Source organism: Haliaeetus leucocephalus, unplaced genomic scaffold (genome assembly GCF_000737465.1).
Source record: "Haliaeetus leucocephalus isolate CR32 unplaced genomic scaffold, Haliaeetus_leucocephalus-4.0 Scaffold992, whole genome shotgun sequence".
Lineage (NCBI taxonomy): Eukaryota > Metazoa > Chordata > Aves > Accipitriformes > Accipitridae > Haliaeetus > Haliaeetus leucocephalus.
The window spans coordinates 1654437-1672958 of NW_010973428.1; the positions used below are offsets into that span (position 1 = coordinate 1654437).

The 18522-nt window shown below is 40.2% G+C and overlaps 1 protein-coding gene across 1 annotated transcript in view; it reads left to right on the forward strand.

Moving 5' to 3' along the window:
• AGPAT4 (1-acylglycerol-3-phosphate O-acyltransferase 4) overlaps positions 1-18522 on the forward strand; it is a 63217-nt gene that overhangs the window by 34329 nt on the left and 10366 nt on the right. Inside the window, exons 3-6 of the mRNA XM_010584480.1 lie at positions 3828-3989; positions 6159-6312; positions 11987-12089; positions 14262-14337. Of these exons, the coding sequence (XP_010582782.1) occupies positions 3828-3989; positions 6159-6312; positions 11987-12089; positions 14262-14337 (495 nt within the window). The remainder of the gene's footprint in view (positions 1-3827; positions 3990-6158; positions 6313-11986; positions 12090-14261; positions 14338-18522) is intronic.

Genomic DNA, 18522 nt, shown 5'->3' on the forward strand with positions numbered 1-18522 from the left:
ACTTGGCAGTGTTAGGTTAATGGTTGGATTCGATGATCTTAAAGGTCTTTTCCGACCTAAACGATTCTATGATTCTAAATTATGGAATTGTTCATGTAGGCAGCCAAAGCTACATTATTATTTGTATTTAACACAGCATCTTACTATATGCTTGGGCATACATCCTCTAAAATATTGCTGTGTTACCTTTCCAACATGGAAAAGTTTTATTGAATATGAAGCATTAGAAATTAGGAGCCTAACTAAATTTCTGGAACAATGGCTTTGAGGGACTAAAGAAATGTGTCTTTCCATCTTGATGTCCCAGAGACTATAATATGAAGGAGTGCTGTATTTCAAAAATAGAGGAAATGGAATCATCAAAAGTCAGTCAATGCTGAGGGCAGCCTGGAGAGCAAATAACTGACATGGCAAATTGCTGCTGCTAATGCATTGTTTGCAGCTATAATGAATTTGTTTTGAAACTGTGAAACAAATTTTGTTAGACATCTTCAGCTTGCAGGTTATTTCATGCTGTTTGTTGCATTCTGTGATCTGTTGAATAACTGAGGCTGGACATATAAATCAAGATTTTCTTTCTGTGATAGTGTAGCTGTGAAAATGCATCTAAAGTAAGCTTGTAAAAATACTTTTTTATATGTGATGTTAGTGCAGTCATTCACAAAACGAGAACTTAATGGGTATTTCCATCTGAACAAACTTGGCCAAAAAGAAATTGACCTAGATCTAAATGCTGTAACTGTAGACAAGTTGTCCCCATCCAGCAGTAATTTCATTAAACATCTGTTGGAATTACACAGTTCTGAGCACTGAAAATGTTTGACTTCCTTCAAGAAGGCAGCTTACATGGAATAAATCAGCACTTTTAAATGAAATTTATTCTGTTGAACAAGCTGATTTGAATGTTAGAGGTGACTGTCACATATTTACCAAAGCACTTTGATAAAGGAAAAGTCAGTGGCCTAAGGCAACTAGAGCTGCATTTTTCCCCTCAGGTCTTTACACAGGAGCAGTGCATGGGTAGATGAATGAAACAGAATAGATTGTAGCTCTAGTTATTGTAAGAGAGATGGTAGCTTCTGAGGGGAGGCCTGATGTATTCCTCCCATACGAGAGCAGTCTTGCCAGTATAATGCACTGAGGAGTTTCCTTTCTCTAATTAGTTCTGTGTCACTAGCCTTCCTTCAGCTCCTAGGATAGATGGGGTGCACAAAATAGCATAAGGTGATTTAGTTTCTTTTTATATGCATCTAAGGAGTCATACTCTCACGTGTCTAAAAGAGTGCTTTGAAATTTTAAAAATGCACCAGCACAGAAAATGGGTAAGAACATGCCCTGGGGAAGAATTCAAACATCTATTCTGCTTTTGTGGTTATACCTGTGCTATGTGACCCCTTAGCTCACAACATCAATTTCTTTGTTTCAATGGGGGGTGGGGGCATGGGGGGGGTGGGGGTGGCACCTTCTCTCCTGCCCCTTGTTTAACTCATATGTTTTTAAAAATGCGCAAAACATTAGAAAATAGCTATGGTGAAATAGTTACTTTAGGTTGCTTTTTGGACTAGGATTCCCGTGTTTTAAAGTCTGGGAGGGAGGACTATTAGATTGTCTTTTCTGACTGCCCACTGGAGGCCTTGTACATCCTATACAGAGCACACTTGCATTTGTTTATGGTAGGTCTTATGATACTGAACACTTACTGTAAATAAACTTTAAGACCATGGCTTTTTTTCTATTTTGTGGGGGTGACACTGTTGCTGTTTGCCTCATTGTGCGGTGGCTTTTGCTAGGCTGTGGCTGACGGCTGCCCTGGTTGTGGCTGAGGCGGGCAGTAGTTCCCTAAGGTTCTAGCCTTCCCTGCTCAGCTGGAAACACTTTGCATCTATCTGTTGGGATTTCTTGGGGCAAAGCCTTGGCTCAGCTGTCTTTCTCAGGCATGTACAGGGAAGAGGAATAGAAGAGCATATGAACTGGTCTGCGTGCTTTGAATGGAAGCTATACTGTACATGGCCTACAACAAATAAGTGCTCTTTGGAGGCTTTTAAAGCTATATGCTAGAACTGTTTACATTTATTTTGGAAACAAGAAAATTACTTGTATGAAGAGTAATTGAGAAAAGGAAAAACAGTAGTGTGGGAAAAAAACAGAGAGCTAAGGAAGGTGGTGGGAGGACAGCCTGTTTCTCTGTTGCCAGTATGGAGAGCTGGAAGAGGAGGCTGGGCTCAGCATTGCTGCTGCCATGCAATAGGGACTAACGACCAACATGCCTTGAAATTGAAATGGCAAAAAGTATGCCGAATCCTACAGCTGCTCCTTGTGGGAGAGCTGGGTTTGGAGTCCTGATCTGGGCCCATCACTGAAATTCTCAAATGATCAAGAAGGAGTGCTTTATTACAAAGTGTTAAATCATTTGGCAGAGGTGATTTGTGCATTTTTAGAAATGGAATTGCCTCATGTTGTCTTCTGCTCTGCTTCTGTGTAACAGTTGCTAGTGAAACTACGTGATGTGCACTTGCCTTCCAGTCTTACGAGCTTTTAGATAACTTAATTATTTAAGGTGTTTTCAAGGAAGGAGAGCAGATGAGAGAAATAAGCGGAGATAAAGAATTAGGTCAAGTCTCTTCCCCTAGTAACCAAATGAACAACAGTGGTTAAAAAAATAACAAAAACCATGCAAATACTTTATGTTGATGGTAATTTCTGCCAGTAAATAATTCCTACTAGTCAAATGCTATGTCCTGGAACCCATCTGCAGAGCACTTTGATGGGGTAGCTTATAAAGATATCATGGATAGAAACTGGACTGTAATCGCTCCATCTATCCTCTAAGAAAATGTTACTGTTTTTCAGGAAAAGCTGAAGCAACAATTTCTACACACACACACACACACACGTGTGCCATTTTATTCATTAAATAACAAAGTGAAACATAAGACAGCTCACCAAGGTGGGCTGGCTTGGAAGGCAGGAAAGAAGCAAGTGGAATCAGTTCTCCTGCCCAAAGGGATGTCAGTCTGAGATGATCATGGAGTTAAGTTCTGGAGTAGGATTAGAGATTTGAAACTTGTTGAATGCTTGATAAACCATAGACTTCTTGTGGAGGGTCTGGACAAATCACTTCAGTGTCTGTCACACCTCTGAGACAGGAACAGTAATTTTATTTATTTATTTTTTAACTCCAGAAGCATGCTTTGAAAAGAAATTCACTAGTGTAAGTATTTCTGCCCTTCCATGTACAAACCTAAACATAAAAGAAGTATTTTTATTGCTGGTGTTTTTTCTAGTGTTGTCTAAGGTTTCTGCCATTGGTAAACCATGCGTGTGCATCAACATATTTTTGTGCAGCAATGGCTCTGTGACTCTACTTGTCATTCAGAATAGGTTTGCGTTTTTTTGTCATGGTGAGTTGACCCAGCTTTGGGGAGAAGTATAGCTGCAAGATATCTTAAAGGAACTTGTGTTGCCACTGTGAGGGTCTGCTTGAATTAAGAATTTTGTTTTATGTCGTTTGGGTCTTTTCCATGGATTCCTCAGTGTTTGAATGAATTTGGCTTGTGTTTTGGGTTTCAGGGTTTGAGTAGGATAGACACACATATATATATATATTTAATTCTGGAAGTCTTCTTTCATGCAGATATCTGAGATTAGATTTGACTGTTCTGTCATATGAGAAAAACTTTTTCTGCATTTTGCTTTTGCACTGGTGTTAAAACTGGGACCAGTCATTACAAATCAATATATTAGTGTCTAACTGTGTATGTGTCATACCCACAGAGATCTTTTAAGTGGTGTAACTCTGGTTTACTTGCTTTGACTCTGTCTTGCAGAGTTCCAAAGTGCTTGCAAAGAAGGAGCTCTCCTACATGCCCATCATTGGCTGGATGTGGTATTTCCTAGAGATAGTCTTCTGCAAGCGTAAGTGGGAGGAAGATCGGAAAACAGTCATGCAGAAGTTGCTGAATCTCCGGGACTACCCTGAAAACTTTTGGGTGAGTCACGACTAACAAGTGGAGTGCGAGGTGCTGTAGTGCTTGGGAGGGATGAAGGGCGTAGACAATATGTGATAATTGCCAGGTTGCTCCCGAGAACTTTGATTCATGAGCTTCCTGGCAGTATCAGGAGAGTATTCTCTAAGAAATGAATTCTCTCTTGAATTTCCCATGTAATAGTCTGTCTTGCCTGTTTTCTTTGCCTGTAGTATGGAGCCCTACAGATGTTACTGCAAAAATACCTCTACTGTGATCCATTCAGTAAACTTTGTGGTCCTCGAAATACAGGAGCTGGAGAGGGGTAGATGCAGGGGTTCACGGCAGCGTAACATAAGCATGTGACAATATTGTAGTGAAACACATTAGCTGTATTCTTTACCTAAGCTCCCCTCTCACCTTAGATTGCTGAGGTCATACTAGTATTCTCCCCTTCCATTTCCCTGTGATTCTGCCATTCCTGTGAAGGTGCTAGGTCAGACATGGCCCTGTAGAAGTGGAAGCCACAGATAAGTACCTGGTCAGAGAATTGGCCCCTGGGGCTATTGCCTGTGTTACAGAGGGAGGATTGGTGTCACCTTTCAGTAACAGGAAAGTATTACTTTTTGCATCACCATCATTTTTTAGTATTGAGCCTGCCTGGCATTTCCTGGTCTGGGAATGGAAAGCCTTTGAATTTTTTCTCTTCTCAGTAATCAGGAAAATCCTAGTTCTCATGAGCTGGTGATGGTGACAGAGGGATTCAGTTAAGGAAATGGTACCTTAAGCAGCCTCACAAAGGCCTACAGAAACTAATGCCTAAGAAGCAGTTTCCTAGTGTAGGTTTATATGCTGTATCTCTCATTCTCTGAAACAAAACTTTTTTTTTAATTGTCATTGATTTAAATGAACACTAAGCAATCAAAATTAAGCTCTATGCTTGGATAATGATTAAATGACTTCCAGGCAGGAGGCTGTCTAGCAAAGGGACAGTTCTTGGTTTCTAGTTCTAATCTGTCTCACAGGGATTTGCCTGTGCTCTGTGACTCTTAAAAGGTGTTGAATGCCTTTCTGTATACCTAGGCAGTTTAGCACTAATTGGTGAGCACAAATTGCCACCTTTATATACTGCTGTGGAGGGATTACTAAGAAGGAGCTATACTTACAGTAAGAGGGACACAGCTGATGTACATGTGGAGTTATTGCAATGTGGAGTTTTAATTTGCCTTTGTATGGTGACATAATGTCAAAAGGCACAGCAGTAGCACCTTGGAAGGTGGACAGACAGAGCATGCTAAGTGGGCTAGAGGGATTTTCTCATCAGTTTCTGTATGTTTCATCTAGCTGTTTAACATTATGCATGTGCTATGTGAATAAATGTGCTCTTAGATGAGCTGGAACTGAAGCTGGCTGCTTGGCTCGTTCTCTTTAGTCTCCGTGTCTTTGTTGGCTAAATCTGTGCTGTGCGTTATGAGGACTTGCGCAATTTGGCAATGCTTTCTGATGTGTTAGTTTGCATTCAGGCTTGGCAGAAAGCAGATGAGCAGGTGGTAAATCTCCAAAGATCTGTCTGCTCTCCTCTGCCTGCCAGTGGCAAAATTGTAATCATTTGTGTCTAAGCGCTTCCACTGTAGAGTTCATAAGGGGATGAGGCTTTCAGTTCTCCTGCATCTACTGCCCTACATCTGTTACCAGCTCAGTCATTGGTGTCAAAGTTACTGTTTGCAGTTGTCAGTGGTCCTCTTGCCACAGTGAAAGCAAGCGGGTTGGCACTTACCAGGTTTTAGATAACGTGACACTCAAACACCTCACCATCAGGGAGAGGTTTGCAACAGGAGGTATGTTTTGAGTGTTTTCTAACATCTCATTAGAGATGGAGTGACTCATTTAGAGAAATCAAGTCATTCTGATAGCAAGTAGCAGAGCAGATGTTAAAGCTTAAAGGCTAGATTTCAAACCAGAGGATGCCAAGTTGGATGGGTGGGGGCAATTGAGAGGGCTTGGTTTTGGCTTTTTGGGGTAGGTTATTTTTGACTCCAGGGCAATTAAATTACCTAAATGTGTATGTGGCTACACCTGTTCCTGCTAACAGTGTTCATTTGGGCAGTGTTGGTGGGAGTTAGAGAGGCCTCTGGTCAGGCAGATGTAGAAGACATGAGCTGCTGTCTAACTGTAGTTCTCTCTTGGTTTTAGTTCCTGATTCATTGCGAGGGCACAAGGTTCACAGAACAAAAGCACGAGATTAGTATGCAGGTAGCTGAAGCCAAAGGTCTGCCCAAGCTGAAGTATCACCTACTGCCACGAACAAAAGGATTTGCTGTCACCGTGCAGTGTTTGAGAAATGTAGGTAAGGAAAGTCACAAGGAACAATGCTAAATGGTTATTTCGTCTAACTGTTGTCACTTTGCCATGCTCTTCTTTTGCCTGTAGCATGTGTCCTAGCAGAAAAGCCCTGGGATCCTTTCTGACCTTCCTTCCACTAGCCTGTGAAAATTAAAGATTAGGTTTTACTAACAAAGTGCTGGGGCAACCTCGTTATTTGTTTGTTTGTTTGTTTAATTTTCTGTTACTGTGAGTCTGTAGCGGGGTATCTGAAGTTTCATGTTTTGTACCTATTGCCAAAGGATAATATATCTTAGTATTTACTAAAAAATCCTATTCTAAATGAAGCAAATACTTCACTAGAGAATCTGAGGCAGTGTGTCTTAAATCTTGTGGTAAATATCTGCCTCAACACCAGTTTTAAATCAAAAAATATTCTGCTTTAAATTTCTGTATAGATGTACTCTTTAGTGGAGCTGGGGAAGGTCAGCAGGCCTTGGCTGAAGATACATGTAGGTGAAATTGATAAATAAATTATTTCTACATTATGGAACATGAGTAAGTTTTTCTTAGTTAATGTTGTTCTGAACTCCCCCCTCCCTGTTATTTCTGGTTACTTGCATTTGCCAACTTTAAAGTGACATCAGTGAGAATATGGCACACATGGCTTTGAAGTGATTTTCTTTGACTAATACAATCCATCAAAGTCTTCTGCTGTGTACTTCATGGGCAAAGGAAAGACAGTGCTAAGTAGCCATAGTGCTACAGTGTCTTTGGGGTTTGGTAGAAATCTGTGTTGTTAGAAGGCTGATATGCAAGAAAGACAAAGTGGCTGGTGGTTTAGAAGAAAATGTTCTAGCTTCACTGAAGTTAATGTCAAAACTTCTTTTGTCTTTGAAGACGTGTTTTCATGTGGCAGATCTGGGATAGCTGCTGTAAAAAAAGCTTGGCAGTCAGCTGTCTTGCTATCTGTCATGTTTCTTCTACATGTCCTCTTGCAAGTCAGGTAGATGGTATCACTGTTGTAGCTTGTCAGGCATCCACAACTTTCCACCCCCAAAATGGATAGCATAGCTTGGATCTTTTCTGATATGTGAAGTAATAGTAAGTATTTGCAGCTCCCTTAAGGGCACAGTGTAACCTTCCCTTTTGTATAAAGGCGACTGTTTTGCTGAGGGCAGGGGGTGGTACACTTGAGGCATTGAAGAAGAGCTGAGTCAAAACTCTATGTGACCTCCAATGCCCTGAGCTGGGAATCAGGGACAGGTTATTTTGGTGGTGATTTTGTTCTTTTCACTACTCTGTGTAAAGCGAATAAAACGTATGATTGTGGACAAGTAGCTGATTTGTGGGAAAATGTTTCAAAAGGAAACAATTTTAGGGAATCCAAGTGACGTTTATAAAAAGTTTTAGGCATTCATATGACACACTACAGTAACACTTGTTAGGATCCTAAATATCTGAAATACCTTCAGAAAAAGAAGACTGAGACTGCTGGATTATTTGTATACTTAGGGAAGTGTGTGTCACTCCTTTAATTCAGAAGCTGTGACTTGCTAGATCAAACAGGGTAAGGCTAAAATGAAGGTAATATTTCTCTGGGAGGGTTCAAGGAGAAATGCAGAGAGTCATAACTTCTCATAGATAGTTTTTGTTGGAACAGTATAGCTTAAAACCCCAACCAACAAACCTCTGAGGGAAACAGCTGATGAACCCAGATCAGTGTTGCAAATTCTTCTGGGTATGTTGCTTTACTTGCCTTGTCACTTTTTGCAATGAGAGGGAGATAATAAGCGTTAACTGTCTGGGTTACTGTATGTTTCTCTGCTATAGAGACAAGGGGTGCATGTGAAGAGCGTTTGAAAGGCCTTTGTAAGCAATTTCTTATTTTTAGAGTTCCTTGTAACATTAATATGTACGGGTAACAAGGAAGTCCATAAATGTTTTTTGAATAGAGAACGTGATGGAAGTCTGGTTTTGACAGTCCATAATCTAGAAATGTAAATTCTGTCTAGAAATTATTCCTTTCTTGCATGAATATTGATAGGATTTGACCACTTATCACTTAATCTGCACTGACATTTGGTACACACGTTGTAAGCAGTAGCATGTTATTGTAGGTGTCAATATATGCAGAGGTATAGCCTCTGTAGTAATTCGGCCATTTTTTTTCTTTTTAATATTTACACTGGTAAATAGTACTATTTGACTTGTTCACTGTAAATCAGTGAGCCCTGAGTCTCATTGTTATGCTCTGCCTTATAATGTGGCCCAGCAAGTGACTGTATCCCTCTATTACAGCCTCAAATTACTTGTTCCAAACAGCATCAGTGTGACTGTTGAATTGCTGCTGTGTCTGCAGAAGAAGCAAAGGCAGCATGCAGGTGTTCATAACTTCAGTTCAGTGACATCTCTAATGATCTACAAGAATGACTCTTGCAGGCTGACCTGTCTCTCTTGCAGTACAATTCACATTCATGTCAGTGGCCAAGCCTGCAGTGGGGTATCCCTGCATGTCTCTGAAAGTGAGAGACTGGTGCTGAGCTGCCTGAGCCCATTTTAGGGCCTGCCACTTAGGCTAATGCTCTTTCTGCTCTTCCGCAAGGGGTGGTGGGCCTGGCTGCAGTGCCTTGCTAAGGGAGAAAGCTGCAGCATGACAGAGCAGTGAAGGCAAGCCAAATGTTTGGATCCAGTTCCAAGCTGGGTGTGACAGAGGTCAGAGTTTCCTTTTCCTCTGTTCTTCATTCCTCCTTTCTGACAAGGGTGTGATGCAACCTGGCTGAGGCTGTAGTACTATAGGATGGCCGGCTGGCTGGTTTCTGTGGCTGTAGTGGAAATTCACCCACAATAGCAGTCATCACATCTTGGTCCTTTTCAAAACTTTCTATCAACTCTTAATGCTGCCTGGTGCAGTAGTTCTGTGCCTGTTGGCAACAGGCATTGGTGACATCAGTCTGGCAAGTCCACCTGTTTTGAAGAACTTAGCTTCAGAAGGAGTTTATTTAACGTGCATACATGGGAAACTGCCTCAATACCAGTGATGCCATATCTGTCAGCATAAGCAGATGTATTTGGATAAAGATATCTTTCACACAAAATAACAAGCGAAGAACCTTCCCTCCTAACTCATTTCTTTCATAAGTGATAATGGAATTCTTTTCAGAGAGTTATTTTCACAAATTCAGATCTCTGCACACAGTTTGATTCTTAAAGGAGTGCTTTTAATATTTTTTTAACTTGTTCTGATAACAAGTGGCCATCTCTAACAGTTTGGTAGTACAGATGCAGCCCCCAGGAACTTCATTTCTAGAAGCTGTTTGCTGTCTTAATAAATGGCTGTTAGGTGGTAGAGTTTGCTACCTGTATTGTTCGTGGAAGCAAATGAAAATACAGCTCTGTTTCTAAAACAGTCATCTATTACTTACAATAAAAATAAATGTCATAAGTATTACAAAAGATATATTTAACTGTTACTTTTATTGCCTGGCTGTATATCTGACAGTTCCTTTCAGCTGTTTTGATTTAGTTAAGACTTGTATTTAAAAATTGGCCTCATGATGGATTGTAGATAACTCCAAGTTGTCAGCCTTTTCCTCCAATGGTGCATGCTGAGAACTACTGTCTTAGAGGGAACGCATGAGAATAAATTCCAGGGTGATGTTCTCATAGGGTTCACTATGACAGTGTTTGGGGGTTTTGCAATTACTTTTTTTTCCCCATGAGCTGCACTTCAGTCCTGGATTTTTTTCAAAATTTAGTGAGGGTCCTGGTCATCCTCCTGAGCAAGCTACCAAGTTTGAGAGCCTGAATGATTTTTGATCAAGATGACCAGAGCAATGAAATGTTAAATCAAAGGATTGTGTCAAGGTGGCTGTCATACCAGCAGTACAGTGAATTCCACTGTCTTTTCCCCTCCCTTTCCCAGCCTTCACTTCAGATCATTTTGTGCTAGTATGAATAACTTAAATGTGGACATCTTCTAAAAGACGAAAGAACAAGTGCTGCGTACATCATGCTTTCCTTTATTGCGTCCCTATTGTCATTAGAGTAATCAGGCTATTAAAGAATAAACTAAGAAGCTTACCCTGTATAAACCAAATTGAGCCCTTGTCTTCCTTCAATTACATTGGATTAGTAAATTAGAGTAGATTAGTAAAATCCTTCTACACTAAGAAGCTTAAAGAGGGAGGTAGATAATTTATTCAAAAAAAGTAATTTCCTACTTATATTGTACAGGGAGAGCAGTGTGCTTGTAGCAGATTTTGGCTTATGTGTTGTAGTTTTGAGTTTGGGCTAAAAACCCAACTGTAGTAGGAAGAGCATAGAGTTGTTAATGAGGGATACAGTCAGTATGCAGTGACAGGGTTTTGGCCTCTGTTTTCAGGATTTCCTTGCAGCACTGAAGCCAGGCTGTTCTGTTCTGTGCTGTGTGTGAATTCTGTTTTGCAATAACAAATGTTTTGGTGAGTTTCTGGGGGCTGAATGTCGTGACCAAGCCATATTTAACTCTCGTAGCTAGAGAGGCTTCAAAACCAAAAGCAAATCTGTTCTGTGTAATAAAAGACTTTCTTAGGTGGGTCAAGAGCTCTCACAGTAAAGGTTCATCACAGTGTTCATTATTGCAAAACTCTAGAGCAGAAAACCTAAAATACAGCAAGCTACATGTGAAGTGCATGTCAGTCACACTTGTGACAAAAAAAAGAAAAAAAAAGTTTCATTGCTGTCATTGATCTTAGAATTCATACTACGATGTACAATTGGTTTTCAGTGTCAGGAAAATTAATTGCGCTCTGGTGATTTTGTGACATCAGGAAAATAGCATCTCAAAGGACATGTTCAACTAAATTTTTTGAAACACTTTATGTAGTTTAAACAGTGAACACTTTTTCCATGGAAACTGCTTGTTAATGCTGTCTTAGTTTAACTACAAATGACCTTTGTAAATACTTTTACTGTTACTGTGCAGTCCTGAACTGCAGAAACAGTGTTTTCTCAGGGCTCAAAGTTTGGCTGCAGTTTTGTTCTGTGGAACTTCGATGTTCTATTCCTCACAGCTGCATGTGTTCATAGCAGCAGCCCAGCTTACACAGGACATGGTCTGTTATTCTGTCTCTGCCTTTGCCCTATAGCAAGTGCCTCAGTTACCAAATAATGGGCACGAAGGGGAGGTTGTTTTGAACCCCAGTGATTCATAGTTGCATTAAGCCCTCTTACTGTAGGATGTCTCTCACACACTTTACCCATTCTTAGTCAAACTGTATGTGTTGCTTATTGTTTATAAAGTGTGTATCTGCCTGGTTATTTACCCAGATTTGCGGGGGAGTTGTGTCATTCACAGTGAGCTGAGAAAGCTAATAGGTTTTCAACCATTTGACTCCTAGGATGTCCTAGGTATATTAATTGTCAGAAACTGTAACTGCGTTCCCAGTGCCCAACATTCTGCACCTGATGGGGAAGGAGACAAGGGTGGAGAGCAAACCTTTTATTCTGCTGGTGTAGTTCCTGAAAGGGTCACTGGTTATTTTGCTTCTTAAAACCTGCATGTTGAATATTCCGTCATCATCTTTACCTTGGTGACAGCTAAAACTATGGTGCTATTGCTGATGACTTCGTATTAAATATGCTCCTTGTCTGAGAAAGAATGACTTATTTCCATTCTATTACTACAGTAATCACATAACCTGTTTCTCTTCTTATAGTTTCTGCAGTCTATGATTCTACCCTCAATTTTAGAAATAATGAGAATCCAACGTTGCTGGGAGTTCTAAATGGAAAGAAATATCATGCAGATTTATATGTAAGGCAAGTAATCCATATTTTAATTCCTTTTTGGCATACAGGACTGTGTACTTGCAATCACAATTGCATAAATAAGGAAATACTTTCAAGCAGGTAATGGACAGCAAATCTCTACCAACCTGGCTTCACGTAACTGCAGATAAAAACTCATATGGCATTGGAAGAGTTTCTTTTAAAGTTCTGTGACTAGAAATATGTGGGGATTCTATAAAGGTCAACAGGATTTTTTGTTTGTTATTTTTTTATTCATTTGTGTGTCTATTTGTCAGCTCCACAGTGGGACCTCTTTTCAGTCATTTGGCCAGAATACCAAACATCTACTAAGTTTTCAGATGGAGTGGCTTTATACCTCTCTCTGGCACAATAATTTCCACTCACGTGGAGGCCAGGCTCAGGACTGTTCCCATCTCTGTTTGGTGTGGTTGTTGATGTATTTGACTGCCACTCCCTCCCTACCAAAAAGGGGGTTGTTTAATGAAAAAACAGTTACCTGGATTCTGTATCATTAGTGTTTCTATAAGTGATGAATACCCCATTTGCTTCCCATAATCTTAACGGGAATGGGCCAATTCCAAGGCCCTTATTCCCAGGCCAGGCTCTACCAGCAGCACCCATGCTGCAGGCACTCAGGGCATGTGATGGTTTAAGGTTGGAGCATAGGAGCCTAGAAGTGATGCCACGAGTGATCAGGAGTTCATCATAAACCAACTGGACCAGCCAATTATACCTATAAAGGGGTTATCTTGGGTACTGACATGAAGTGGAGTAGGGTGACCTTTTCTTCTTACCTTCTGTTTTCTGCCTGTTTGAAAAAATATTTCTTCAGAACTGTTTTTGCCCAAGGGTAAAAAGAAACTTTCTCTTGATTCCTCAGGCTGCAACCCGAGTTTGCATTCCTACTTGGCTCTCGTGGGTAGCTCAGCCTAGTGGCCTTGTGTTTGGTGTACATGGCCTGGCTGGCTAGTGTTCATGGAGGAGCAGCTGGCCCTACCTATGTGGGCCATTCCTAGAGGCATAGGAATGCACTGTAGAGGTGTGCATCTTGCTGTGTCTCCCTTTACACCCTTCCAGCCTGCTGCCAGTCAATCTAGCACAGCATGGAAATTGCTTTTCATGACTCGGGCTAGCTGTTTGCCCTTCTGTCCTTTTAAGCTTCCTGAAAAGCTATTGCAAGCAGGGTAAACCTCATGGCAAAATTTGTTTTGGCAATTAATTGGGGACCATCACAGATGTTCTTCAAAATCTTCCATATTTGCTTATTGATGTGCTGTAGGTGTTGCACTCGGTGGAAGTTTGTAAAATTTGGATGGCCTTGTTTGTCTCTGCTTAAATTCTGTTGACTTCTAATGTTTGTCATTTGATGGCTTTCTTAAATAAACGAACAAAACAGTAGTGTTGCACCTCTTAATTTATTAACTGTAAACAGGAGTGTCCCGACTGTGAAAAGTGCTCTCTCCTGTGCTGAAGAAAGTTAATTTGATGTCGCTCTTAATGGATATTAATTAAAATATATGCTATATTGAAAAAATTAAAATTATTAAAAATTGCTATTAGCATACCTAAATGAGGATGACAAGGGGATTTTTTTTTGTCACAGGATTATTGACCAAAATTCATGTAATGTGATGAAAACTCTGTTTTGTCAAGAGAGGGTTTTTCAGTGATAGAAACCATTTTGCTGGAAATTATCCAACCAAGCTGCACGTAACAAAAAATACAGGAATTGGAAATGTTGCCTGAAAAATACTAGAGTGCTTTACCCTAGGTATAAGGAGAATAGTTCGTTTTTTCTCTCTGCTGCCTCGCTGATTAAATACAGCCTTGAACTCCATAGGCGGGGGAAGAAATGAATTCACTTAAAACCTTTGTTTGGAAACAGAAAACTGCAAACCTTAATCTAGAAAGTGGCTCTAGTGAGCTCAAACATAATGCATTACTATTTCAGAAATCTTAATTTCTAAATTTCAGATACATCTAAAAACTGAAGGTGGCTCTAGAAGCAAACTATATTTTGCTGATCTGGGAGCTGTTACCACAAATTTAAAAAAGGTGGAAAAAGTAGTGAGTCTTCTGTCAGATGGATAATCTATCTGTATAGTTCTGTATAATGTAAGTGCTGTTCATAGGAGCTGAAGTATTTAATACTCTTCAATTTCTCTTGTTTACCATTGGCAGGCGGATTCCACTAGAGGAAGTCCCAGAAGATGAGCAGGAATGTTCTAACTGGCTCCACAAGCTGTATCAAGAAAAGGTTGGTTTTTTTGTCTAGACAGCACTTGCGAGCCACTTAGTGCCCAGTTATTTATACTGCTAGTAGACCTTTACAGTGTGTATACATAGTGGTCCTGCTTTGGGGGCTTGGGGTTGGTTGGTTGGTTGGTTTGTTTTTCAGGATAAGTGCTCTGCTTCTTCAGACACAAACTGGTCTTGTGCTGTCAGTCATGATTGCCTTTATTTTGTACTTAGAGCAACAGGAAGAAAACTTGAGCAAGCCTCCATAGAGTAGTTTTAGAACTCTTCTTTAGAAAGTTGCATAAGGATACGAAAGACACAACTACCTCCTGGTTGGTAGACGGACTTCTTCCCCTTAAAGGCACTTCCTAAATCAAGAAGTAGTTTGTGGGCTAAATGAAGTATGTTTTGCTTTAGTGTATTAGAATTTTTGTCCCTTGTTTTACCCTGTCTTTTTTTACCAAGGCAAAGATCTAATATTAATAGGACAGGCTCATAAATTGCTTTCACATTGTGTGCATAGAAGGTATGTATTTAAGATTGCTAATTACATAGGATGGGGGCAGAATAATAATGACTGTGCATTTGTAGATGTCCACTGATTTTTTTTTTTTCTTTTTTCCTCAGAATACTTTCATATGCATCCTTCAGACTTTCAGAATCTGTTTCTCATGGGTTTTGTTTTTATGAACATAGGAGATAATGGTTGGGGGATGCGCTCTTTGGATAGAGGCAGCACTCCCATTTCAATCAGTGGGAGTCATAGGTATGCAAAACATGAGGGCCTAGCAGCTCAGTTTGCTCCAATAAATTGATCTAAGTTATCTATTCAGGCTGGAATACAGCAGTGCTTTGGATTCTGAAGTAATAGAGTATAGCTATGCTCTGGTTTCCTCTCATTGGGGCAGCAAAATTCTGCTGTGTTATTTGTTGTACACTGAGAACACCACGTTAGCATTTCTGTATTGACTATGTTCTAGTCTTTCTCGGCTTCAAACCATGACTGTCTCTGGTTTAATTAACAGCCCCGCTAAGTGGCTTGCTTACAGGAATATGAAAAGTAAATGTGTGTTGAGACCTCAGTTGTAGACCTACTAGCTTTGTCTCTGATCTCCGTTCTTGCAGATTGTGCCACTAACACCTAATTCAGACATGGCCCCTAACACCTTTCTGCAGAAAGGCATCATGTTACCCGTGGGCCCGTGCTCTCTGCAGGCATTGCAAAAGTCCACCTTCTGCTACTATGACTTTATCTGTAACCCTGTTTCATGTTCCTAAGAACTGTTTAGACATTTGCAAGACAAGAACATAAATCAAATGAGAATGTGATGATTTTTTTCCCGAATCTGTTATTACATAGTTTAAAGTAATTCACTTGAACTTTTTTCTGTTATTCCCTCTTTCGCGAACGCTCAGTTGTTTCTAGTGCAAACAGAGCATACATCTATCCTGCTTTCTTCATAACAACTTAATTTGCTGGTTGGTTAAATCCATAGTTTCCTGTTTAAGTATAGGAGGAAGGAATGCATGTTCAGATTTTGTTTCCATTAAAACTATTCTGGTTGTGTGGCATTTTTTTGGTTGTTTTTTTGTGTCTTTGGTGGTGGTTTTGGTTTTTTTCTGAAGGTGGCAGCATCTTCCTCTTCCTTCAGCTGTTTTGTATTAGTGAAACTGTTACTTCATTGCAGTCATTCCTGGTTTACACAAGCCCATGTCTCTGTAAAATCAGACTGGGAGAATATGGAGTGGGGACACCTTCTTCAAGAGTTCTGAGATGATGAAAGCCCACCTGCAGAGTAAAAATGCAATTCTGTTTCACCTTTCTGCCCCGCATCTTTAAAAACATAATTGGCTCTTAGGTTGGATAACAGGGAGCATTGCCACCTAGGTGTTGTTTCAAAAAATGAGGTCTGTTTCAGATTAATGTCTTCAGAGTCAGTAAACATTTATGATAAAATGAAAAAAACCTGTATTCAAAGGGCAGTAATTCATTGCAAGATAGGCACTCATCCCCTGTTTTGTCTATTTTGCTTGTAGCACTCCACTTTCTGTTTCAAAGTAAGACAAGGTATGCACACTACTGAAAAACAGAGCCCCTATTGTATGTTGCATTATGGTTGCATGTGCCGTTGTTTATGCTCAGTGATTTTCATAATTTTGCCGTACCTTCTCAAGACTTGCATACTGGGTGCTGAATTATGCTCTAGTAGTATGATGTAGTAGGTGGGGAGTGTCACAGGTACTGAGGTCAAGGCTGGAGTGCCATCCACTTGTGATGATCAGGGCCACAAAGCTGTTTGAATGAGTAATGAGATCAGCAGTTAGTGGACATGAAGGGACATGACTTTTTTTTTTTTTCTTCTTTTTTTTTTAATTGTCATTAATAAAGAAATAAGAGTCTTTGAGAAAAGCTTGTTCTGTTGATTTTACCTCATTGCCTGATCTCAGTTACATGTACCTCATTCTGAGATACTGCTCTCTGGGAATCTGGTGTGTTTATGTTCTTGCTACTTATCACTTAATTTTCTGGTTTAGCCACTGCTGCAAATGCAATGAACAGGGCCTTGCCAGATACACAGTGTCACTGTGCTATTCTAAATCGGACAGTGTTCTCCTTCGTTTTCCAGGCTTACAGTGAGTACCATGTCCACATGCTTCTTCCTCACCTGGGATGAATTTTGTCTTTCTATGGCTGGCCAGCACTGTTAATGCCAAATTACAACAGAGGTGCAATTTGTGTTGCACATTGGCTTTTCTTTTTTTCATTTCTTCTCTTTTTTTTTTTCTTTTTTTTAAACTGCCATTGCTAGAAAGACTGCCTTTGACTTTAAAAATGACCAGGTTGAGCACCCTAGTGCCTGGTCTGAAGAAGTACTGTATAATAGTCACAACTCTGCTAGCCCTTGCATGTTTGTTTTCTTTTTTCACCTCCTTAGAGCCTCAGTGCCTGAAATAGAAGTTTTGCTTGAGAATCTTAATTTCCATTAAAAAGAAAGTGAGCTTCTAACTCTTCTCACTTGTAAGAGAAGCATGGAAAACAAGGCGTGAAAATATATGCTGAAATGCCCCAGGGAATTAGCAGAGCATAACTGAAGAGGGGAAGTGTACAGAACTCCAGTGTTTGGGAACAAAGGATGTATTTTTGGAAGCTCATTCTTTGTGGGCTTCCTCATGAAAGGGCAGTGGCATACCTCTGCAGTCAGACCTCCCTGGTGGGAGCAGTGGGGAAGAATCCAGTTAGCCTCTCAGAAGATGACGGATGTTCCCTGATTTCCCACCACTGCATTACCCACCCCACTGTCTGAAGTAACTCGAATTTGGTGGGGGCATTAGAGGGAGCATGTTTCTATGTCCAAATATGATACTTGGGTAGGTGGGATTTATTACAAACTGAAAATAGGCTCTGTATGCAGGGGAATGAAAGGAACTTAATGTGGGCGAGGTGGTTAAGGGAAATTTTAAGGTACATCATGGGTTTCAATGCTGACTTGAGCTGTTGATGGGTACACAGGCACCCTTGCAACGGCTTAGAAGACAGATCAATCCACAGATCTCTCTTCTGCAAGGAATGTGAATGTTTTTAAGGGTAAGGAATTGTAACTGAATTGAAGAGCTGTTCCCCACAGTGGTGTAAAACGTGTAGTGGAGGTGATGGCATTAACCTTGTTTTGCCCGTTGTGTATTTATTCCATCTGTCTCAAACTTCTTGGTGAGATGTGGTCAACGGTTTTGCTGCCCCTAATAACGTGCAGAGCCAACAAAGAGAAAACTGCTGCGCTTGTTTTAAGTGAGTCTGTCTTGCTCTCTGTAGTAATAGGCCCCCTAATGGCAATACCAATAATAGTCAGAAATTCTTAACTTTTCTGGGTAATACCTGTATTTAGAAACCTAATTGTATATAGTAGAATTCAATTTACTGATGATTAGTAGCTCTGTGTTAAACCAGTCATAAACCAAAATCCTCGAGGCACTGTAAAGAAAACTTCATACACTGTGTAATTTGTTGAAGACAGCTAATTAATTGGCCATAGTGATCCCAGTACAATCTAGCTCGCACGTGCGAAACAGTCATAATTTTTCAAATCTCAATAAAGAGAGTGCAATGCTTTAATTACTGTGTAGTCTCTTAAAAGCTGAATGTTCCCTTTGAAATAGATAAAATGTTAGCAGCCTGTAATTGCTCAAGTTGCCATTAAATAAGTAA